Below are 26,788 nucleotides of genomic sequence, written 5' to 3' on the forward strand. Positions count from 1 at the left end.
CTTCAACCTGTCTCTTTCCACCTTTGTCATTCCCGAAAAATGGAAAATGGGCAAGGTGGTCCTGCTACTAAGCCTGGGAAACCAGCTAACATAACATTCATATCGCCCTATATCTCTCCCATCGCCAGTAGCCAAGACACTTGAAGCCATTTTGCTCCCGTCTTTCAAAGCAAATTTGCAACTAGCGTGTCATCAACGTGGCTTCAGAAAACTTCATAGCACAACCACCACGCTAAATGCCATTAGCACATAGATAAATTGCAGAGATGGTTGGTGTCAAAAAAAAAAATTTTTTTCTCTGTTGACGTGTAAAGACGTGTTTTTGCTCGCTCCGTGTTCTTGATACTTTTGTTTTGTTCTTTTAAATTTTCGCCTGTTTTTAAATATTAAAGAACAAATGGATCCTTTCTGCGGTAAATGCGAAAGGCTATTCTCAAAAAAAGATAGCCTAATTGTACCATGCAGTGTATTTTGTAGAAAAATCTTTCATCGCGCCTGCTGCGAATCCATATCGGAATTTGATGTGGATCGGTTTATAAAGAACCGCAATATTATGTATATGTGGGGCGAGTGTTTGAATGCACATGATAAGCTGAACAAAGCCTTCGAGACCGTCCTAGTTTCCCTTAAATCTGGATTTCAATCTATTCTTACTACATTTGATTTGAGATTTAAGGATTTGTGCACACATATTGACGAAATTAAGGCTGAAATTAAGGCAAATAAACAATCAATAAACAATAACACCTACACCAACAACGCCAACAGTAATTCGAAGTGCATTGAAACAATAGTTGAGGGAATGAATACACTGAATGGTGCTGTGAGTTCGCTCAATGTCGCGCATGCATTGAACAGATATAACTACAATTGCGCGCATATACCACAAGCTTTGTCGGTGACTGGCCCTCTCACTCCAACGCCCACTCAGCCATTCACATTGTGCCAATGTTTCGCTGCTCGCCCCCTCACTCTAGTGCACGTGCAGTTAAGATTGGCCCCGTGCGTTGCTCCTAAATTTGATGAAATTGGCAATGCAACCAAGACTGCTGCTAACACCGTCACTATTACCAGTGGCTCTTCAAAGCTGTTGTTTCTGCTGTTAACGCTATTTCTACGGCTACTGATGCTGATGTCGGAATTGTCGCCGTTAATGATATTAATGATGGTGCCGTTAACAACACTGCTGTTGCCAGCTCTACTAATTTGGGCGGTGACTCTTCTCTTCCCGCTGCTGAGCAATTGCATAGGTCAGCGAACAACCATAACATTACTGGTACTAGTGCTGCTTGTCAAAATCTTAATCCATGGGCTAATGCACATACTCCTCGGTAACTGCCGTTCCCCCTCGCAAGACTATCTTCGTTTCAAGGCTGCATGCTTCGTTGACGGAAGCTGATATTGCAAATTATGTTTGTAGTAAGCTTGGTGTCGCACCAACCAGCAGCATTAATGTATACAAGTTCAATTTCAAATATGACAGAGATATATCATCGTTCAAAGTTTCGGTTCCTGACTTATATTTTGATAAAGTGCTGGATTCTCCGTTTTGGCCGGTTCATTCTGTGGTGCACCTGTATACCAAGAAGCCGAGCAGCCACCCTGTTAAGGATTCAAAAAACTTACATACCAAAGCTGTAGTAGTGCCACAATGAGTAATGCTGCTGTTCGTAATTTAAACTTTAATACTATCTCTAGGAATACTCTAAATATTTTTTATCAGAACGTTAGGGGGTTAAACACCAAACTAGCAGACACGTTCCTTCAAAGCCATGATTATCTTCATGATGTTCTGGTTTTCTCTAAAACTTGGTTTAAACCGACTATTTTTAATTCTGAAATTTTATCTGACTCTTTTGAAATTTTCAGAAAAGACCGGCTGGGCAGAATTGGTGGGGGAGTCTTGATTGCTGTTCACACTAGGTTTTCTGCGGAGGTGGTGCATTTCGCTAACTCTGACGATGTCGAGTTGCTTTGCGTGCGTGTTAATCTGTCCTCAATGTATATGGGGTATTCCATCTCATTTCGACCAATTTTTTAACCCGACCCCTTTAGAATTGGCTGAAAGTTTTTCTTGTTTTTCTAGCTTACGAAAGACGTTTTTCAGAAGTTTTTCAAATTTTTTATCCAACTCAAAAAAAGTTATGAATTTAAAAAAACACCGTTTTTGTTTTCAAAATGCTATAACTTTTTCAAAAATTGACCGTTTGGGATCTTTTTTTTTTTTAATTTGTTTTTAAATGTACTTTTCGGAAAAAATTCAAAAAAATTTAAATTTTTTTTTGTAATTTTTCAGTTTTTCGAGATTTTTCGAATTTTGCCCCTTTTTTTTTCTCATAAAAAACTTCAATCAATTCTGCAATCATCCCCACTAATCCCGGAGAGGGCCGAGAATTTTTTTTTTTTTTATTTAATTGAAAAAAAAACTAAAATTTCTTTTGTATTTTTTCCGAAAAGTACATTTAAAAACATGTTAAAAAAAAAAATGATCCCAAACGGTCAGTTTTTGAAAAAGTTATAGCATTTTGAAAAAAACACTGTTTTCCAATTCAAAATAAGTTTTAAATATTTTGAAAAAAACGGTGTTATATATAAATGCTATAACTTTTTCATAAATTGACCGTTTGGGATCATTTTTTTTAAATATGTGTTTAAATGTAATTTTTAGGAAAAAATACAAAAAAATTTAAAATTTTTTTTTCAATTAAAAAAAAAAAAAAATTCTCGGCCCACTCCGGGATTAGTGGGGATCATTGCAGAATTGATTGAAGTTTTTTATGACAAAAAAAAAAGGGCGAAATTCGAAAAATCTCGAAAAACTGAAAAATTACAAAAAAAAAATTTAAAAATTGTTTTGAATTTTTTCCGAAAAGTACATTTAAAAACAAATTTTTTAAAACAAAAAAGATCCCAAACGGTCAATTTTTGAAAAAGTTATAGCATTTGAAAACAAAAACGGTGTTTTTTTTTTAAATTCTTAACTTTTTTTGAGTTGGATGAAAAAATTTGAGAAACTTCTGAAAAACGTCTTCCGTAAGCTAGAAAAAGAAGAAAAACTTTCAGCCAATTCTAAAGGGGTCGGGTTCAAAATTGGTCGAAATGGGATGCAATACCCCATATATACCTTGTAACAAGTTACATTCCACCACAATCTGATATTTCCTTATATTTGAAGCATTCGTCCATAGGTCAATCAGTGGTTTCTATGACCAGGTCCTCGGATTCTGTGGTGTTGCTTGGTGACTTTAATCTGCCTTGGGTGTCTTGGAGTCGCATTGATGGTTTTCTGGTTCCTGCATCTTCCCGTGCTATCTTTTATGATTTTTTAAACGACCTAGCTGATGCCGGACTTTATCAATTGAACAATTTTCACAACAAATTTGGTAAATGTTTGGACTTGAAATTTGTAGATGACACTTCGAGGTGTTCTGTAAATAGATGTGATCCGTTTGCTGTGCCTGAAGATGTCTATCATCCTGCTGTTATTTTGTATTTTGAATCTCACGATCTTCCTGAGCATAGGTCCAAGTACGACGGCAATATTGAAGTTAGCGTATCTCACTTTAACAATGTGCTTCACGATATTTTTCACAGCTTCATAAACTGATTGGTGCACTAAAGAACTAAAACATCTGAAAAACCAAAAGACGCGTTTGTTCAAGCGATACAAACTGTCTGGTACGAGAACTGCCTATGCTGCTTACTCTATATTACGTCATAAATATAACACCCTAAACAGCAGTTGCTATAAAGAGTATATTAGTAGGATTAGGAGTCAATTTTTTTGTAACCCTAAGGCGTTTTACAGTTTTGTTAACTCGAAAAGAAAGACTTAAAGATTTCCTTCTACAATGAAGCTTAACGATCATACTTCGAGCGATAATGCCATACCCTGCAAAAATCGTTGGATCATATGGTCCACTGGAGTACTTACATTTATACTCCACAGTAATGCAGCAATGGACCAACTCATGTTTCTACACGAACATATTATAAGCCGATCATTGATCGTTTTTAACGATTGTAATCACTACAGATGTATATTGGACTGTGGGTACTCCATGGATTACTCTGATGTAATGCGGAGCTGGAGTATATGGTCCAGTCCTAGGACATCGCAATGTTAATTGGACCATATTTTTTGTATGAATTGTGGTTAATTTTGGAGCACTCGCTTGGTCCATAGCGAGTACTCCAAACATGCATGCATGGAGTACTCGCGATTTTTGCAGGGTAATTGCTAATATGTTTGCGGATTATTTCAAATCTAGCTATTCGAATTCATCCGATTCGGTGCCGTCAGATTATACATTTAGTTTGTCCCCACTGAATTCGGCATTAGTTTCTCTATTAGTGCTGAGGATGTTCTTTGGCATCTGGAAAATCTGAAAATATCTTACATTGCTGGACCTGATCAAATTCCGCCGGTTGAGCTAAAAACTTGTGCACAATACCTATATCGACCTCTAGCTTGTTTATTTAATGCCTCCCTGAAGCAAGGGATGTTTCCTATGAAGTGGAAAGAGTCATTTATAATTCCTTTCCATACGAGTGGCAGCAGATCTTGTGTCACAAATTACAGAGGAATAGCTAAACTCAATGCCATTCCCAAGCTGTTCGAAGCCATTGTCACAAAGCATCTGGCGTTCAGTCTATCTTCGGCTATTGACTTATCAGGATTTTGTAAGGGAAAGTCAACAGTATCTAACCTTCTAGAGTTCACGACCCTTGTATCCAATAGCTTTAAATCTAACTGCAAAATTGATGTTATTTACACATCTTCTTTATTCTCTGCTCTTACACAAACCCGACCGGTTAAGCTTTCCTCCTTTACTTCTCTCTTGGGTTTCTTCTTATTTGAATAAACGTAAGCAAACAGTTATTTTTAACAACTGTTGGTCCAAATTCATCAATGAACTTCTGGTGTTCCACAAGGTAGTCACCTTGGGCCTGTATTATTTCTACTATTCATTAACGACCTACCAAGCGTTTTGAAGCACTGTAAGCCGTTGATGTATGCGGATGACGTGAAACTTATTATGCCTATCCACTCACCAGAGGATAGAGCACTTCTTCAGTTGGATCTGAACAGCCTAGTTGTATGGTGTAATGCTAACCTCATGTCACTAAACCTTCCGAAGTGTAAGTTCATGTATTTTACACGAACACCCTTTAATTCCCATGAGTATGTGATTGGAGATTATGTTTTAAGGAAGTCACCAACTTCACTGACCTAGGTGTTTCAATGGACCCTAAGCTTGACTTTAGGTTACATATAGAAACTTGCGTTATAGGGCTAAACGAACTTTGGCGTTCGTGAAAAGGTGGTCTAAGGAATTTAATGATCCGTACGTTACTAAAACTCTTTTTACATCATTGGTGAGGCCAATATTGGACTATGCTTCGATAATCTGGATCCCACGTTATCAAATTCACTGCGATAAACTGGAATCGGTCCAAAATCAGTTTTTGCTTTGAAACAATTAATTGCCTTGGGACACGTCAAGGAATCTTCCACCGTACTGCAGCCGGTTAAAACTATTACAGTTGCCTACATTACAGAGCCGTAGGGAGATGCTTAATGTCTTATTTATAGTAAAACTCTTAAGAGGGATGATAGCTAGCCCATTTCTGCTTAGCGAAATTAAGTTCAACGTGCCAGTCAGACCGTCTAGATATTTTCAACAACTGCATAGAAGTACATGCAGATCGAACTTTGAAATGCATGACCCACTTCGTGGTATTTGTCATGATTTCAATAATCACTGCAAAAATTTAGATACAAGCGATCCGATTTTCCGGATTAAAAAGTACCTACTTACTACCTTAAATATGTAAGGTGTAACCCCCTATACCTCTGTGTGTCTTTGCATTTGAATGATTTAATACATAAGTATACAGTATATTTTTGTAATTATTATATATTTAAGTTGCCAAGCCTTTTGTTTGTTTTTTATAATATACTTTATTTAGTCTGATTATTTGTTAAATTTTCTACAAATTAAATAATAATATAATAAATAAATAAAATAAATAAATCAGAACCCCACCATAGAACAGTAATCGTAGCGCTAGACCTATCAAAAGTTTTTGATACGGTCAACCATGGCACGGTACTGCAAGACCTGGGGCCAAATCGTAACATCCGTGATCGTATAACTCGTCACGTAAAAACATGATTTTCGGAGTATGGCATACGTGAACGTACTACTTCGATCGTAATTTTGAATTGCAACATACGTGACGAGTGATTGAACGTACACGTTACGTTCCACTTTCATTCGAACACAAACTGGCGATCGTATACACAAATCTCATTTAAAATGTAAATTCTCAAAATATTTGAATAAAAAAAAATATAATACATTTCAAACTCTTATTACTTATTAACAAAGGTCGGATTCAAACAAGCTTAATCCAAGCCAAAAGGAAAAATTGGCGGAATTCATGGCGAGACACCCGCTTTGGTATCGGCTTGCTTAAAATTTAACTTCTCCAGAAAGTAACTAAAAGCTTCGTAAGTTCAGTGAAATCTCTTCAAGAAACTGCAAGAATTTTTTGTTACAAAGGAATAATACATAATTCGATAAGTCCAAAGGGTTATTGCACTCTCTTAACTGCCTTCGGACGATCTTTTCATCGCCTTCGCTATTATTGGAGCTCAAACAAAACAATAAAACTGGATCCGCCGCAGTTACTTTTTTTTTATATTTTTGGCAACCAATTTGACAGTTCAAAATCTATTGTGAGCTGAAAATACAATCGAAGCTAATGTGGATCGTAAAATTTATTGTGAATTGAAAAGAAATTACGTTCCGTTTGCTATCGTATGTTATAATCCCATTTTTTTTATACGTTTGACGTATCACGTAATTTTCTTTCGTATGGTTGCCGATCCGTGATCGTATGTTACGATTCGAGCCCTGGAAGGGTATACCCTTCCCCCCAAGTCTTAAAAGGTGGACCGCAAATTATCTGGGTGGTCGGCAGGCATCGGTGCAATTTAGAAACACAACATCCAAACCAAGAAGAATTAAACAAGGGGTGCCACATGGTGGTCTCCTATGTTGTTGTTGTCCGACGCCTGTTTGTGGAGTTCACCAAGGACCTGCTTGTTTTTTTGCTTCATACGGCTGAGTTCTCAGATGCCGTATTTCCTCAAATTTCTTACGGAGATGACTCCTTAAGTCCCTAGGCGATGTTGGCTCATCAATCAGATGTCTGTTGGGATGCCCAGGTTTCTGGGTATTCAACAGAAACTGTTTGGTTAGCATCTCATTTCTCTCCCTGATGGGGAGTATTCTCGCCTCATTATATAGATGTTGTTCTGGGGACATAAGAAGACAACCTGTGGCGGTACTGAGCACAGTATTTTGGCAGGCCTGTAGCTTCTTCCAGTGGGTAGTTTTTGGGCTTGGCGACCATATAGGGGAAACGTAGCACGCAAACGGCTGGCCAATTGCTTTTTATGTGGTAATGAGCGTTTCATTGTCTTTTCCCCAAGTACTGCCAGCAAGGGATTTGCGGATTTTATTACGGCTCTGGATTTTCGGAACAATTGCGGCTGCGTGCTCACCAAAATGTTAATCTTGATCAAACGTCACACCCTAGATTTTGGGGTGTAGGACACTCGCTAGCGTAGTGCCATCGACGTGGATGTTCAAAATGGTCGACATTTGGGACGTCCATGTTGTAAATAAGGTCGCGGAGGATTTAGTCGGTGATAATTCCAGGTTTCGAAAGGCGAAAAAACTGGAGATATCAGGGAAGTAGCCGTTTATTCTGTTGCAAAGCTCATCGATCCCCTGGCCTGGGCCTGTGGCCATTATTGTGCAGTCATCGGCGTAGGAAACGATAGTAACTCCTTCTGGCGGCGAAGATAACTTAGATATGTAGTAATTAAACAAAAGTGGGGATAGGACACCACACTGTGGCACTCCCTGTTTAATTCTTCTTGGTTTTGATGTTTCTTTCTAAATTGCACCGATGCCTGCCGACCACCCAGATAATTTGCGGTCCACCTTTTAAGACATGGGGGAAGGGTGGTGTCCTATCCCCACTTTTGTTTAACTTCTACATATCAAAGCTACCTTCGCCACCAGAAGGAGTTACTATCGTTTCCTACACCGATGACTGCACAATAATGGCCACAGGCCCAGGCCAACAGATCGATAAGTTTTGCAACAAAATAAACCGCTACCTCCCCGATCTCTCCAGTTTTCTCACCTCGCGAAACCTGACATTATCACCGACTAAATCATCGGCGACCTTATTTACAATATGGACGTCCCAAATGTCGACCATTTTGAACATCCACGTCTATGGCACTACGCTGCCGTAGGAGGAATTTTGGAGATAAATAAATATACTAAAAATATCATGTTTGATTTCGCCCTATTTTAAGCTTCCTTACTTGTTTTCTGCTCAATTTAAAATAAATGTACGACCTCATTTTGAAAAAAATTCAAATTTTCTTCTCTTTTCGTAATAATCCCGAAGTTCTCCCTTTAATTGAGTATACTCGATACCTTTTACTGAGTATGAGTACTAGCATCGGTACATTGCTCCGAGTATTTTAAATGAGTACCGGTATCGATGTTTTTCTTTTAAGTTCTATCACTACAAGGAGGTCCTATACGCCAAGTCATAGGAAAAATTAAAAGGAGCATAACGCAAATTGGAAGAGAAGCTCGGCCTAAAATCTCTTCGGGAGGTTATAGCGCCTTGTATCAAAAGACGCGTCTCGTCCTCCGTTTTTAGAATCCCAAATCGAAAATTAAAATTTTCATTCCCGTCAAAAGATATAAGCAAAAAGTCGGTTCAAATGTTCATGTGGTTGTTGTTTTTTGCCAGATTTGTGGTACACACACACATTAATGCAGAAAGGGGTTCTGCGCGCATTTAGTTTTGATCCCCAAACCGGTGTCGGACCCACCCAGGGTAATTTTTTATTTGCGCTTTCGGTTTCGTGGTCCTGGGTCCAAAACGCGTCTTTTATGTTTATGTTTAATTTATTTAGTCTATGATCAGAAATAATCTTACAGACTAGAAAGAAAAGTAAATTAAAAACTAAATTAAAAACTAAATAAACAACTTATAACTACACAAAAATATGAAAACATGAATAGCGTAAGCAAATAAAAAAATACAAATAGATATTGCAAGTGAAAATTAGAGATAAACTTCCAGAGTTGACTTGAAAATATTTCTCGACAAAGAGAAATCAATAAAAAAAAACTCCTCGAGAGTGTTAAATTCAGTAAGCGCGCGAAAAATTGGGACAAACCTACAATAATTAGTCCTGCAAGCACGCAAGTAAAATGGTAAAAATGTACGAAGACTCCTATTAGGTACATTAAATGATACCTTCGCTAAGAGAGATCCCTAAAGTCTTTTGCATATCCACGAAGAAAGGCAAGGTTTCTGTAATCCTTGGGGAGCATATAAGAGATATGATTGACGAAAGAAAAAGTAGTATCAAAAACAACACCTAAGTCAATAAATTAATTGACAGAAGCCAGTCGAGCACCTGAGATATCAGAGGGTAGAATGTAAGTTAGATGATTTAGAAAGACATATGAAAACATCTATTAACATTAAGAAAGATATTATTGTCCTTACACCATTCGATAAGATTATTTAGGTCATTTTGTAGGAGTAGGGAATCCGACGGACCATTAATTCTATGAAATAACTAAGATCATCTGCATATAGAAGGAAAGAGAACGATTGAAAGGTGGAACCAATATCATTTATAAAAAGCACAAACAACAGAGGCCAGAGAATGCTACCCAGAGGAACTTCGTACGTTGCATAAAAAGGGTGGGACTTACAGCCCTCGATTTCGACACACAGAGACCGGTTCGACAGATACGATTTTAACCAAGATAAGACAGAATGAAATCCTATACACTCAAGTTTAGATAATAAGATTTGGTGTGAAACTTTATCGAAAGCCCTCGAGAAATCAGTATATATGGTATCCACCTGGTACCCGTCCTTAAATACATAAATGCAGAAATCAGAAAACCACACTAGGTTAGTAACAGTAGAGCGACCAGCAATAAACCCGTGTTGACGCGGGTCAACAACCCTTTTAATGACAAAAAAAAAATAACTCCTCCTTTATGATTTTTTCAAAAAGCTTCCAACATACTGAGTTTGGCAATAGGCCTATAGTTAGAGATGTAATTTTTGTTCCCGGATTTAAAAATAGGACATATTGAGCTCATTTTCCATCTATCGACGAAAGTGCCAGAGGACAGAGATAAATTGGAAATATGGCAAATGGGGGCACACAAAGTTAAACTACAGTGCTTCAGGACAAAGGCGCAAAGGCCATCAGTGTCACAACGAAGCGAGGGTTTAAGGGAGAGCATAGCATCGCGAACATCATCCTCGGAGATAATAAGGGAGCCAAATCTATCCGATCACAAAGTCCCGAGCGCGATTGAGAGCCAGCCAGACCTACATTGGCGTAGTGAAAGTTAGATTTAAAAAATTCCGCAAATAGCTCAACTGTTTCAGTTAGAGACTGGGAGCTTACCCCTCCCGATATTTTTGGACGAGTTTATCCGTTGTGAGTTAAAGTAAAGAATTGCTAAAATTAGATGGTGCACCGTCTTGTAAAACGTTACCGACGATCGCATAATGTGGGTTTCCAAAACTGCATGTCGTTACAATTTCCAAAAATACCAGTCATTTTAATAGGGAACGGTTGTATACACATATTCACACAAATAGCCAAGGCTTTTGCAAAAAAATTTCACCACGAAACGTATGTGAGCGCTAGCTGTTTCATCAAGTACGTATGTACGTATCCGTACGAATACACATATATGTATTCATGAAAAGATTTAATGCAACATTTTTTTCTCAAATCAATCCAAACCTGTCCATACTGCTTTATATTGAAAATCCAGAGAATATTGAACAAATTTTCGACGAGATTGATTTTTTCGATTTGCACAAAGAAAAATGTGTATGTATGTCCCCGACATCTTTAACCACTTATAAATGCAAAATTCTTGGTTAAACTTACTCAAATAAACTTGAAGTTTGTTATTAATAAGATTTTCACAATTTTTTACAAATAACTAGTATTTAAATCACTATTTTTCACGGTCATTAAAATTGCGACGTTTAACTTTTCCGACTTTCAACAAAAAATTAGTGACATTTCCAAAATGGCGACGGAATATCGCTGAATACATAGTGATGCCATTGAAACAAAAAAATTTAATCCCAGAAAATTCATGAAACTTTGTTATTTTTCCCCTCCTGGGGAACAGCGACAAATGGTGGCCCGATTACGGCAACGGCAATTCTTTACTTTAGCTCACAACTGCTAAAACTCATCCAAAAATATCGGGAGAGGTGTCAAAGACTCGTTTTGATCCCAGGACCACGAATCCGGAAGCGTAAATTAAAAAATTTTATTTCTGTGAAAAGATATTTCCAAAAAAACCCAAAAATGGCAACGGAGCCCTCCGAAACCGGGGGTGGGATCCGTAATATTTTTGCGCAGAACACCTTTCTGCATCGGCGGTCTTCGTCCGCGATTATAAAAAATTACCCTGGGTGGGTCCAACACCGGTTTGGAGACCAATACTATATCCGCACAAAACAATTATTTTCACAATTATTTTTGCGGGTTCAACTAAATCATCAAAATTACAACAACTACAGGAAAATTTTCGATTTTGTTTGCAAATATCTCCGAAAAGAAATAAAATTTCCGATTTCCGTTTTCGGATTCGTGATCCTGTGTCCAAAGCGCGTGTTTTTTTTTTTTTTTTTGACCAGTTTTAGCAGTTGTGAGCTAAAGTAAAGAATTACCACGGCAACAAATGACTGTTTAGCAACTCACTCCCTGCCTCAATTTCTCGGTAAAAAGCTAAATTCTTTTAGTTTAGGTTAGTATGTAGTTATGTAGTCATAAACAAAACAAAAAAATTTAAATAACCACATTTTGTATGTTAGATGGCGTTAGTGTTTTTTCAATTTGCCATTCCATTGCATAAAATAGCACAATGTATCTGTAAAATAAAGTCGAATGCAATTGGTGATGACTGCATCCCCATAAAATTCGTAAAAATGCTCGTGCCATATATTTTACCAACGCTCGCTCACGTCATAAATCATATCATAACTACATCGTGCTTTCCTGATGCTTGGAAGATCGCTACAGTGCAACCAATTGTAAAAACCAAGTCCGCAAGTAGTCCTGGTGACTTTCGGCCTATAAGCATCTTGCCTGCGCTTTCTAAAGTGGTCGAAAAGTTATTGTCTGAGCAAATACATGAGCATATTGGTAAACTGAAACTGCTATCCCTGCATCAGTCAGGCTTTAGAGCCAACCATAGCTGCTCCACTGCCGTATTAAAAATCCTGGACGACATTATAATTTCTTTTGACAAAAACCAACTGACTCTATTGTGCCTCTTAGATTTTTCTAAAACTTTCGACTGGGTAAACCATTACTTACTCTGCATGAAGCTAACTAATTATTTGGTTTTGCTTCGGGAAGGACTCAACGTGTCAAAATTGGCACACAATTGTCTATCCTTAAACCACTGCTGACTGGTGTTCCGCAAGGATCTATTCTAGGTCCTTTATTGTTTAGTCTTTTCATTAATGACATCTTCTATATCTGTCAGCATGCCAATATGCACGCTTACGCCGATGACATTCAATTATATTTATCGGGAAGGTATGGGGATACCAGTCATCTTTGTGAAAGGTTCAATAATGACTTAGATGCTAAGTCGGCTTGGGCCACGAGAAATTATTTGTGCCTTAATAGTGATAAATCTACATCCTCCCGATATCTAAAAAAGCTAAAGCTTTCTCAACTATTCCTCCTTTATATATTGGTGGTAATATTCTAAAACTGGTGCCAAAAGTGACCAATCTTGGCTTCATCATCAACAGTAGCTTGACATGCGCTGATCATGTAAACTCTATTGTCTGCAAAGTATACTATATATTAAGGAACCTTCGAACGTCAGCGGCATTTACTCTTCCCCATGTTAGGAGAAAGTTTGCAATACAGATGAGCTCACATTCTGCCCATAAGATCGATGTAGCTTTCAACCACGTTACGCGCTATGTGTTCGGGTTAGACAAATTTGACAATATTTCAAATTGGAGAACACGATTACTAGGGTGCGATATAGCTGACTATCTGAAGGCCAGAAATTGTATTTTTCTCTGCAGACTTATTATATGTAAGGAACCTAGATATATTTATGATGAGCTAATTTTTCCCAGGTCCTCCCGGTCGCATGATCTGATTGTACCAAGCTATAACTACCTTACCTCCTCAGGGCTATTCTTTGTCAATGCCATTCGTACTTGGAACTCGATACCAATGTCCATTCGCAGTAGTATTACTAAAAGCAACTTTAGGGAAGTTTTATATGCTTATTACCGGTAAAATATATTAATACTCTCTAGTTGATTTGTTCACAAGTTTCGCTATCTAAATAATAATTTGTCTGTGATTATTGACTTCATGCTTTATTTTTCTATATCTGTATTTTTTTTTTTTTCTTATGTTATGATCTTGCCTAAGAATTATCTGTATTTTTGCTGTTCCATATACTGCTGTACTATAAGAGATCATAGATTTCATTGTACTAATGTAACCTATCAATAAATGAAATGAAATGAAAATTCTGCATTATAAATCTTACGGCGGTCCTAATAAAAATTTGTTTAGAAACTACCCTAAAAGGGAGAAAATCCATGGATCTAGCATCACCGCATACAACGTGCTGAGTATAAGTGCAGCCAAGTTTTAAAAATTGTTTGCCACATTTTACCATTAACCCTTGGCCATCACCGTAATGCCAAAAAGGATAGATATATAAGAGACCTCAGTTCGTTAGAAGCATTGTGAATGATGACTAAGGCAAGGTGCACGCGAGGCTACGCGTCATAGATGCGTACAAGACATTTCATATAGCTACAATTTTTCTACGCCTCAAGATCTGCACACGTAGCTACTTTCTAGCGTCGCTACAAAAAGCAAACAATTATTGAAAAAAATTTTAATTAAATTTCTTCAGCTTTATCCGTCCCCGAAACCAAAGGAATATAGGTATTAAACGTTGTTTGCATCCCCGTGCCTTTGTAAATTATGAAAGGCAATTTTAAACCACCGCAGACTAGATAAAAAGGTTATTTCTAGTTTCCAACACTATTTAGCCTTTTAAACGCTTCAACAATGTCTAACCAAGCTGTTGTGGTATTTAATACTCTTTTTTGCTTTGGTAATATACCTTTCACGCACTTTTATTAACTAAAGTAACATTTTTTAACTAATTACACAAATTTGCATACAAAAAAATGTAAACAAACATCTTGTTCTTCCTTTTTTTCAAGCGTACGTACGCTCAGCGACCAACATTGCTGTACGCTTAGCTACGAAAATTTCATGCTTTGTCGCTTTCATGCAGCTGACGCCACGTATGCAGCTCTCCATTTAAATACGTGTGTTCGGCATCAAAGCGTACAAATTTCGCCTGCAGCGTCTATAACGCGTAGCCTCGTGTGCACCTTGCCTAAGTGTGATATCTTCTGCATAAACGTCAAAATTCCAAAGTGATTGGATCACCTGATTTGTAAATTACTATCGCTGTCTCATTCTGTATCTCTTTCTATCACCTGCTGAAGATAGGCGCCGCCATATTGAACAGCCTGTCAAAACGCTGAAAAGTAGCCATATTGAACAGCCTGTCAGTCAGTTGACAGATAAGATAACACACTTAGTCATCATTCACAATGGTTAAATTAGCGAAATGTTCGCTGCAAAGCGACGAGATGTCAAACTTAATGTTTGGTCGGGGTATCGCTGATTCCTTTCTCCCAAATTCTGACATTTTGCTATTAATTTTTATTGCAAATTCGCTCCGCGCCATGTTGGTCGAGCTGAGTTCTTTGCAGAATTTGAGTTCTTTTAAGTTGCACATATTTTCTTATTTCTGCAAAGAGTAATTTCTGTGCAAACAAAAGCAAATGCAACTTAATAAAAAATTACTTTTGATGACACATCTTACTTACTTACTTAATTGGCGCTTAACCGTTTAAACGGTTATGGCCGTTCAACAAGGCGCGCCAGTCGCTCCATCGCTCCGCCAACCGGCGCCAATTGGTCACACCAAGGGAGTTTAAATCGTTTTCCACCTGGTCCTTCCAACGGAGTGGGGGCCGCCCTCTACCTCTGCTTCCATAGGCGGGTTCCGATAGAAACACTTTCTTGGCCGGAGCATCATCTTTCATTCGCATAACATGGCCTAGCCAGCGCAGCCGCTGCGTTTTAATTCGCTGGACTATGTTGATGTCTGCGTATAGCTCGTACAGCTTATCATTAAATCTTCTTCAGTACTCGCCATCGCCAATGCGTAGAGGTCCATAAATCTTTCGAAGAACTTTTCTCTCGAACACTCCCAAAGCCGCTTTATCTGCTGTTGTCATGGTCCATGCTTCTGCCCATATAGCAGGACGGGTACGATAAGTGACTTGTAGAGTATGATTTTCGTTCACCGAGAGAGGACTTTACTTTTCAATTACCTACCTAGTCTGAAGTAGCATTTATTGGCAAGATTGATTCTTCGCTGGATTTCAGTGCTGATGTTGTTGCTAGTGTTGATGCTGGTTCCCAAATAAACGAAGTCTTTTACTATTTCGAAATTATGGCTGCCAACTGTAGGGTGGTTGCCAAGGCGCGTATGCGCTGACTCTTTGCTTGCTGACAGCAGATACTTCGTTTTGTCCTCATTCACCATCAGACCCATCTTTACCGCTTCTTTTTCCAGTTTGGAGTAAGCAGAACTAACAGTGCGGGTGTTTAAGCCGATGATATCAATGTCATCAGCATATGCCAGTAATTGCACGCGTTTATAGTATATTGTTCCTGTGCGGTTAAGTTCTGCAGCTAGTATAATTTTCTCCAACATCAAATTAAAGAAATCGCACGATAGGGGGTCACCCTGTCTGAAACCTCTTTTAGTTTCGAACGGCTCTGAGAGGTCCTTCCCAATTCTGACTGACCTGATGGTGTTGCTCAACGTCATTTTGCACAGCCGTATAAGTTTTGCGGGGAAACCAAATTCAGACATAGCAGCATATAGGCAGCTCCGTTTCGTGCTGTCGAAGGCGGCTTTAAAGTCGACGAAGAGGTGATGTGTGTCGATTCTCATTTCACAGGTTTTTTTCAGGATTTGGCGCATTGTGAAAATCTGGTCGATGGTAGAATTACCAGGTCTGAAGCCGCACTGATAAGGTCCAATCAACCGGTTCACGATGGGCTTCAATCTTTCGCACAATACACTTCAAAGGACCTTATATGCGATATTAAGAAGGCTGATTCCACGATAGTTGGTGCATTTTGCAGTATCCCCCTTCTTTTGGACTGGACAAAGAACACTTAGATTCCAACCTTCGGGCATGCACTCGTCCGCCCAGGTCCGTCGAGAGGGGGGGGGGGCGGATGAGGGGGCCATTTACCCCGGGCCCGGGCTTTGGAGGGGCCCGGGAATCTCAAAATGCTATCCAAGCTTTTTGCTTACAGAAAATAAATAAATTATAAGTTGAGGCAGTTAAGCCCTTTGCAAATCGTAGCCAAGGATTGAAACAGGCACGAAACGAGTTACTTGGGCTAAATTTGGCAGCGGAAACATATGGTGATGTTAATGGCGTTATTCAATACATCAGCAAGTTTGAATGGATTTTGTTTTCCTCCATTTGGCTCAAGATTTTCACATTTATTAATGACAGAAACATTATTCTGCAAGCCAGGGATACTACGATCGATATCGAAGTTATAAACTGAGAAAGTTTGATCTCTGATTTAAATCTGATCAGAAATCAATGGGAAAACATTTTATGCGAATGCAAAACAGACGCCACTGGATTGGGAATCTCACCAAAGTTTCCTGACGTTCGAAAAAGGAATAGCAAAATACATTTTTATGAATGTGAAGAGAACGAGACAATCAACGACGATCACGAGACTGATTTCAAAAACAACACCTTTTTGGTGATAGTTGATTCGGTTATTGCAGGTGTTACCGAAAGGTTTGCTGTCATGAAAAATTTGAAGAACACTTTTTCCTTTTTGTGGCGATTTGGATTCACGGATGAGGTTTCAATACGAGAAAATGTCGTTCAATTTGTCAGCAAAAACAATTCAGACGTTTCCGAGAGTTTAGTAGATGAAATGATCCACTTGAAGTAGCTAGTTCTGAACGTTCCTTCAGTGTTCTTGGAAGGATAAAGAACTTCCATTGATCGTGTTCAACTCAAGAACGCCTTACAGGACTTGGCATGCTCTGTATTGAAGCACCAACAGCGAGGCAGCATATAAATATGTAAAACACGGTAATTTTGATTTTGAGAATTTGTTCATTTTAGTTTAGGGGCCTGTATTTTTTCCCCCGGGCCCGGATTTTCTCTCGGCGACCCTGCGTCCGCCCATATTTTGCTAAGAAGTTGCTGCATGCACCTTATCAACTCCTCGCCGCCGTTCTTGAATAGCTCCGCAGGCAATCAATCAGCGCCCACGGCCTTGTTGTTTTTCAATCTGGTTATTGCTATTATAACTTCGTCATAATCGGGCGGGGGGACATATATTCCATCATCATCGATTGCGGGATCGGGTTCTTCATCTTTCGGTTGCAACGCGGCATTCTTCATCGTACCAGTTGTTTTTTTCGTGGCCGCCGGTAACCAATTTTTTCCTCGGCGGCAGTACGAAGTGTTTTGGAGATATGCTGCCACTGCTCCTGTATTCCTTCAGGATGAGTTGTGCTCTCAGAGAGCAGGTGTGCGAGTCGAGTTGCGAAATCATTCGCAGTCTATTGTGATTGAAGCTTTTCGACGTCTAGCTTTCCTTGTGGTTTTTGTTTTATTTATTTATTTATTTGTTTGATAAAGTCGACACAGACACAAAGCGGTCGACTACTGGATATAAGATACAATACATATAACAAGGAAAGAAAACATAAGCGTAAAAAACAAAATTTAAAATAAAAACTTAAATAATAAACAATCAAATTAATTAAGCTAAATTTTAATTAATACATAAATAAAATCAAAAATAAAAATAGTTAAAATTAATATTGAAATAAAATTGACATCTTATTTCAAAATCTTTAAAACTATCATGCCAACCGTGAGAGTATTTCCTTACGGATATCAGCAATCGAATACTCAAAACTAATGCAGTTATACAGTTCGCTATAGCGCGAGCACCAATTGCGTAGAGGGCTATATTTGGCAAAATTACGCCGTAGAATGGGTAAGTGAAAGAGTACATAGTGTCTTGTAGTTCTCGCAGGAACAGAAAAATTCAGTCTGCTTGCAAGGTCAGTGGAGTCTATCTGACCGATAATCAGTTTATGAAGGAACAATACCCCGAGTAATGTCCTTCTATTCTCTAAAATTGGCAAACTAATGAGAAGAAGTGTATTTCTATAAGGTGGAAGATGTTGACTTGATTCCCAGTTAATACCGCGTAAAGCGAATGTTAGAAACTGTGTCTGCGCCGATTCAATCCGATCTATATGATTTTTATACCCCGGGGACCAAATACATGAACAATACTCAAGTATTGGGCGAACCAATATGTGTAAAGGGTCTTGGTTAAATAAGGATCATCAAATTCTTTTAATAAATCCGAGTACATCCGATGCCTTGTTTACAATAGATGAAATATGCATGTTAAAGATCAATTTCGCATCAAAAAGAACACCTAGGTCACATACTACAGATATACGCTCCAAGGGAGCACCATCTAGCATATAGGATTTTAAAACAGGGTTGACTCTGTGAAATGTCATTAGTTTACGTATGTTTGTTTAATGGTGTGTTCAGTTTATACTTATATTTAAGAATTCATGATCTTAACACCGGCTTATAATAATTGAATTTCAATTATTATGTTTTCTAAGAGAAACTGAAAAGAAAGAAACATTTACTGGCATATTGCGATGCACCCATTTCGAAAACCGCCAACGTAATCATCATCAGGCAATTTTGTAATGTTATCAAAGGCTTCACCGCGATTCGAACCGTGAATCACATGGTGAAACTGCAGTAGCTTTTAACCACTAGGCCATCTTGCTGGTATTTGTTTTCATGCTTAATTCAGTTTTTCTCATTTCTACACTAACAACACAATTGAGACAATTTGTCTCTATATTGATTTGTGTGCCATGTAGATTTGTTTTTGTAAAGTTCTTCTTCGTTGCGAATGAGAAGCTTTGTAAAGCTGGAGACATTGCTGCTTTATCGGTAACCTTTTAACAGCTGATTCGACCAAACTTATGAGAATCCATGCAATCGATTATTGGTGCCGCTAAGGTCGTAACCGTATCGTAGCCAACCAATTGGGTTTTGGTTTACCGTCGTAACGATAAACAGCTGATTACGTTAGGGATACGACTACAGCGATACGACATATGGCATCAATGACTCCCGCTTAGACTCGGGCTCAGTTGTACATATTTATGTATGTTTGCTTAATGGTGTGTTCAGTTTATACTTATATTTAAGAATTCATGAGCTGAACACCGGCCTATAATAATTGAATTTCAATTATTATCTTTTCTAAGAGAAACTGAAAAGAAAGAAACATTTACTGGCATATTGCGATGGACCCATTTCGAAAACCGTCAACGTAATCATCATCAGGCAATTTTGTAATATTATCAAAGGTTTCACCGGGATTCGAACCGTGAATCACATGGTGAAACTGCAGTAGCCTTTAACAACTAGGCCATCCTGCTGGTATTTGTTTTCATGCTTAATTCAGTTTTTCTCATTTCTACACTAACAACACAATTGAGACTTTTTGTCTCTATATTGATTTGTGTGCCATGTAGATTTGTTTTTGTAAAGTTCTTCTTCGTTGCGAATGAGAAGCTTTGTAAACTCGGGCTCAGTTGTTCATATTTATGTATGTTTGTTTAAGCCGGTGTTAAGCTCATGAATTCTTAAATATAAGTATAAACTGAACACACCATTAAACAAACAGACATAAATATGTACAACTGAGCTCGAGTGTACAAAGCCGGTGTTAAGCTCATGAATTCTTAAATATAAGTATAAACTGAACACACCATTAAAAAAACATACATAAATATGCACAACTGAGCTCGAGTGTACAAAGCTTCTCATTCGCAACGAAGAAGAACTTTACAAAAACAAATCTACATGGCGCACAAATCAATATAGAGACAAAATGTCTCAATTGTGTTGTTAGTGTAGAAATGAGAAAAACTGAATTAAGCATGAAAACAAACACCGGCAGGATGGCCTAGTGGTTAAAAGCTACTGCAGTTTCACTATGAGATCCACGGTTCGAATCCCGGTGAAACCTTTGATAACATTACAAAATTGCCTGATGATCATTACGTTGGCGGTTTTCGAAATGGGTCCATCGCAATATGCCAGTAAATGTTTCTTTCTTTTCAGTTTCTCTTAGAAAACATAATAATTGAAATTCAATTATTATAAGCCGGTGTTAAGCTCATGAATTCATAAATATAAGTATAAACTGAACACACCATTAAACAAACATACATAAATATGTACAGCTGAGCCCGTGTTCATTGTACAGGTTTACAAGTATGATATGTATGAGAGGGAAACAATTTCTTTCCCTTTCTAACACACGGCAGTTTGACACTTCGGTCAGTGTCAAACTAGCGTGGAACCCAGTGGAACCTGCGTGGAACATGAGTTTTGACACTGAACGAAGTGTCAAAATTACCGGGGTTGCTTCGTCGAAAGCGACACAGGGAAGCAAAAAAGGGATCGGAATATCAGATATGGGTTGCTGTGATGGTAAATTTCTTTTAACGAATTTAGTAGGAAATTTTAAGTGCACCCATGTGGGTCCTTCAGAAAATTATAAAAAAGTCTTCAATTGGGGTATCTGAGGACGCGTAGTTATTTCAGTATTAAGAATACAAACACGGGAGTTAAGTTTTTCTACCCGTTCAAAAGTTCTCCGCGAAAAACAGTTTGAAACCGAGGTCGACTGCAATAACCCGTCCAAAAAAGCGGAAATAAAAATGAATAGCCCGTTTTGTCCTGTTGTCAATAGTCCGAAGAGAAAAAGTATTCGAATTATTGGAAGCGAGGCAAAAACGCGTCTATTAATACCTCCCCCGACGGTTTTGGTCGTGTTTTAGCAATCGTCCCCGTAAAAAAGTATCACAATTTGCAAATTAAAATTGTCCAAAATATATGGTTATTAAAGAGAGATGTAATTAAGTGCTCGTTTGAAAGGAAATAAGTATATTTCTTTGTAATATAAGAAAAAAAATTTTAAGCAGTTTTCGATAGCAGCTACTAAACTTTGTTTGGTCCTAAGAAGTACAACAGTGCCAAATAGCATCCACAAAAAAAACGAACAAGAACAAGCATTTTATCAGGTGAGCGTGGCTGTGTATGTGCGTGCTGCTACATATCCTACTTGTAGACCTGTACAATGCCCGAGTTTACAAAGCTTCTCATTCACAACGAAGAAGAACTTTACAAAAATAAATCTACATGGCACACAAATCAATATAGAGACAAAATGTCTCAATTGTGTTGTTAGTGTAGAAATGAGAAAAACTGAATTAAGCATGAAAACAAATACCAGCAGGATGGCCTAGTGGTTAAAAGCTACTGCAGTTTCACTATGTGATTCACGGTTCGAATCCCGGTGAAACCTTTGATAACATTACAAAATTGCCTGATGATGATTACGTTGCCGGTTTTCGAAATGGGTCCATTGCAATATGCCAGTAAATGTTTCTTTCTTTTCAGTTTCTATTAGAAAACATAATAATTGAAATTCAATTATTATAAGCCGGTGTTAAGCTCATGAATTCTTAAATATAAGTATAAACTGAACACTCCATTAAACAAACATACATAAATATGTACAACTGAGCCCGAGTTTGCACAGCTTCTCATTCGCAACGAAGAATAACTTTACAAAAACAAATCTACATGGCACACAAATCAATATAGAGACAAAATGTCTCAATTGTGTTGTTAGTGTAGAAATGAGAAAAAACTGAATTAAGCATGAAAACAAATACCAGCAGGATGGCCTAGTGGTTAAAAGCTACTGCAGTTTCACCATGTGATTCACGGTTCGAATCCCGGTGAAACCTTTAATAACATTACATAAATCTTTCGAAGAACTTTTCTTTCGAACACTCCCAAAGCCGCTTTATCTGCTGTTGTCATGGTCCATGCTTCTGCCCCATATAGCAGGACGGGTACGATAAGTGACTTGTAGAGTATGATTTTCGTTCGCCGAGAGAACACTTTACTTTTCAATTACCTACCTAGTCCGAAGTACCATTTATTGGCAAGATTGATTCTTCGCTGGATTTCAGTGCTGATGTTGTTGCTAGTGTTGATGCTGGTTCCCAAATAAACGAAGTCTTTTACTATTTCGAAATTATGACTGCCAACAGTAGCGTGGTTGCCAAGGTGCGTATGCGCTGACTCTTTGCTTGCTGACAGCAGATACTTCGTTTTGTCCTCTTTCACCATCAAACCCATCTTTACCGCTTCTTTTTCCAGTTTGGAGTAAGCAGAACTAACAGCGCGGGTGTTTGAGCCAGTGATATCAATGTCATCAGCATATGCCAGTAATTGCACGCGTTTATAGTATATTGTTCCAGCGCGGTTAAGTTCTGCAGCTAGTATAATTTTCTCCAACATCAAATTAAAGAACTCGCACGATAGGGGGTCACCCTGTCTGAAACCTCTTTTAGTTTCGAACGGCTCGGAGAGGTCCTCCCCACTTCTGACTGAGCTGATGGTGTTGCTCAACGTCATTTTGCACAGCCGTATAAGTTTTGCGGGGAAACCAAATTCAGACATAGCAGCATATAGGCAGCTCCGTTTCGTGCTGTCGAAGGCGGCTTTAAAGTCGACGAAGAGGTGATGTGTGCCGATTCTCATTTCACGGGTTTTTTCCAGGATTTGGCGCATTGTGAAAATCTGGTCGATGGTAGATTTACCAGGTCTGAAGCCGCACTGATAAGGTCCAATCAACCGGTTCACGATGAGCTTCAATCTTTCGCACAATACACTTCAAAGGACCTTATATGCGATACTAAGAAGGCTGATTCCACGATAGTTGGTGCATTTTGCAGTATCCCCCTTCTTTTGAACTGGACAAAGAACACTTAAATTCCAACCGTCGGGCATGCACTCGTCCGCCCAGGTCCGTCGGGAGGGGGGGGGGGGGGGCAAACTGTAAACTGCGCCCGATTTTACAAAGCTTCTCATTCGCAACGAAGAAGAACTTTACAAAAACAAATTTACATGACACACAAATCAATATAGAGACAAAATGTCTCAATTGTGTTGATAGTGTAGAAATGAGAAAAACTGAATTAAGCATGAAAACAAATACCAGCAGGATGGCCTAGTGGTTAAAAGCTACTGCAGTTTCACCATGTGATTCACGGTTCGAATCCCGGTGAAACCTTTTATAACATTACAAAATTGCCTGATGATTATTACGTTGGCGGTTTTCGAAATGGGTCCATCGAAATATGCCAGTAAATGTTTCTTTCTTTTCAGTTTCTATTAGAAAACATAATAATTGAAATTCAATTATTATAAGCCGGTGTTAAGCTCATGAATTCTTAAATATAAGTATAAACTGAACACACCATTAAACAAACATACATAAATATGTACAGCTGAGCCCGAGTTTACAAAGCTTCTCATTCACAAGGAAGAAGAACTTTACAAAAATAAATCTACATGGCACACAAATCAATATAGAGACAAAATGTCTCAATTGTGTTGTTAGTGTAGAAATGAGAAAAACTTAATTAAGCATGAAAACAAATACCAGCAGGATGGCCTAGTGGTTAAAAGCTACTGCAGTTTCACCATGTGATTCACGGTTCGAATCCCGGTGAAACCTTTGATAACATTACAAAATTGCCTGATGATGATTACGTTGCCGGTTTTCGAAATGGGTCCATCGAAATATGCCAGTAAATGTTTCTTTCTTTTCAGTTTCTATTAGAAAACATAATAATTGAAATTCAATTATTATAAGCCGGTGTTAAGCTCATGAATTCTTAAATATAAGTATAAACTGAACACACCATTAAACAAACATACATAAATATGTACAACTGAGCCCGAGTTTACACAGCTTCTCATTCGCAACGAAGAAGAACTTTACAAAAACAAATCTACATGGCACACAAATCAATATAGAGACAAAATGTCTCAATTGTGTTGTTAGTGTAGAAATGAGAAAAAACTGAATTAAGCATGAAAACAAATACCAGCAGGATGGCCTAGTGGTAAAAGCTACTGCAGTTTCACCATGTGATTCACGGTTCGAATCCCGGTGAAACCTTTGATAACATTTCAAAATTGCCTGATGATGATTACGTTGGCGGTTTTCGAAATGGGTCCATCGCAATATGCCAGTAAATGTTTCTTTCTTTTCAGTTTCTATTAGAAAACATAATAATTGAAATTCAATTATTATAAGCCGGTGTTAAGCTCATGAATTCTTAAATATAAATATAAACTGAACACACCATTAAACAAACATACATAAATATGTACAACTGAGCCCGAGTTTACAAAGCTTCTCATTCGCAAAGAAGAATAACTTTACAAAAACAAATCTACATGACACACAAATCAATATAGAGACAAAATGTCTCAATTGTGTTGTTAGTGTAGAAATGAGAAAAACTGAATTAAGCATGAAAACAAATACCAGCAGGATGGGCTAGTGGTTAAAAGCTACTGCAGTTTCACCATGTGATTCACGGTTCGAATCTCGGTGAAACCTTTGATAACATTACAAAATTGCCTGATTATGATTACGTTGGCGGTTTTCGAAATGGGTCCATCGCAATATGCCAGTAAATGTTTCTTTCTTTTCAGTTTCTCTTAGAAAACATAGTCATTAGTTTACATTTGCAGCAGTTCAAAACTAGTAGATTTACTGTACACCATAATTGAAATGAGTCCAAATCGGCCTGAAGTAAATCCAAAAGGGAAGAGTCAGAAGGCAAGTATGTATAGCATAGTTTAACATCATCTGCATACATTAGAACACGGGAATACGAGATAACCATTGGTAAGTCATTTATAAAGAGGGTAAAAATTAATGGACCCAGATGGCTACCCTGAGTCTATCGACTCTGAGAGACTGTTTTTGAACATAACTCGCTGAGTTCTATTTAAGAGATAGCTGCGAAGCCAAAGTAATAAATTCTTCGAAAAACCCAGTAAGTCAAGTTTATGAGTTAAAAGCTCATGATTAACAGAATCAAACGCTTTGCTGAAGTCGGTATAAATAACATCGGTTTGCTTATTGGATAAAAATCCATCCATGACTAGAGAGGTGAAGTCAAACAAGTTGGTTGTGGTTGATCTTCTACACACAAAACCATGTTAGCTGAGTGATAATAAAGGAGTAGGTACATACATATTGAATTTGGCAGGTGATGATCTTTTCAAACATTTTAGGAATAGCCGAAAGTTTAGCTATGCCCCTGTAGTTCTCGATATTGGACCTACCACTTTTCTTATGTAAGGGAATAATAAATGATTGCTTCCAAATTGAAGGGAATACAGAAGATTCAAGAGATAGTGTAAATAATTTAAGGATCGGCTTAGATAAGTTGACAGCGCAAAACTTTAGAACACAACTAGAAACACCATCTGGACCCGGAGAGGTAATTGGTTTCAACTCCAGAAGACTCTTCAGAATAGTATCTATATCTATGACAGGAACCAGAATACAATTAGAACTTTCTAAGATGTAAAGATATAGATCCGATTGAAAAAGTTGAGATGAATAGGTCGACTTAAAGTATTCAGCAAATAAGTTGGCAACATCATCATCCGAGCTTGCGTTCTTACATCCATAAGCAAAAGAAGACGGAAATCCTGAGGTTTTTCTAGGCACACAGCATGCAAAGAAACCATCGAGAGAACTGTAAAAAATAGAAGTTGCTGACTCGACATCTTTACAAGCATATAGATCCGACCAGTCATGGGGGGAAATAAGATAATTCAGCTTATTTAAATCTGCCTTACAAAAACATCTTCATCGAAAGCTAGATTTTACTTTTGCTGCATCAAACAACGCATTTACAGTGGAAGCAGTGAGGAAGGCGGTCGGCATGATGTGGTGGTGCACAGTGGCTAGTCATTGTCGGCTGGGGCGGGTCCTTGCCAACCTTACTGTTCCTGCGCCATAAACAGAAAAAAAGTTCCTATCATGTCCATCAAAACTAAAAGCTGTCAAATTCAAAAAAAAAAAACTGACAGAAGCGCAGAGACCGCCTCAAAACGCTTATCAATACAAAATAAACGACATCCGGCCGAACCGGATGTCACGGACAGACCGTTGACATTCAAAGATTTAAATTCAAATTCAAAAAAGAAAGTTAAAAGAAACTAAACGCAACAAAAATTACCGAACCGGACATGACCGGTTACCAAACGATGAAAATCAAAGAGAAAAAAAATGTTGAAATTAAAATAAAAGAACCAAAAGGAAAATAAAGATAAAGGGCCGAATATATAAAGGGGCGCCGCGGGTGTTGTTGCGACGCCCGGTGCATGTCCCACCCTCAAAATCCATGGCCACCGAAGCACCCTTACCTGGTAACCCTACGTGCCTTTTAAATAAATGGCGACGCCAGCATTCCCATATTGTTAACAAATTTATTCAAGTTTCATTATTACTAATATAGCATTTCTTTCTATAAAC

General features: G+C 38.1%; 1 protein-coding gene across 2 annotated transcripts in view; it reads right to left on the reverse strand.

Moving 5' to 3' along the window:
* Positions 1–11,177, reverse strand: part of Pcf11 (Pcf11 cleavage and polyadenylation factor subunit) — a 118,024-nt gene extending 106,847 nt beyond the window's left edge. The window contains exon 1 of one of the 2 annotated variants that reach the window (XM_067772299.1): positions 11,042–11,177. Coding sequence is in view for 1 of the 2 variants with exons in the window: in XM_067772298.1 (XP_067628399.1) it covers positions 10,892–10,899 (8 nt within the window). In the remaining variant the exon portion in view is untranslated. The other variant, XM_067772298.1, reaches the window with a different exon arrangement.
* Positions 11,178–26,788: the final 15,611 nt, after the last annotated feature.

The sequence above is a fragment of the Eurosta solidaginis genome, chromosome 3, assembly GCF_040869045.1.
Source record: "Eurosta solidaginis isolate ZX-2024a chromosome 3, ASM4086904v1, whole genome shotgun sequence".
NCBI lineage: Eukaryota > Metazoa > Arthropoda > Insecta > Diptera > Tephritidae > Eurosta > Eurosta solidaginis.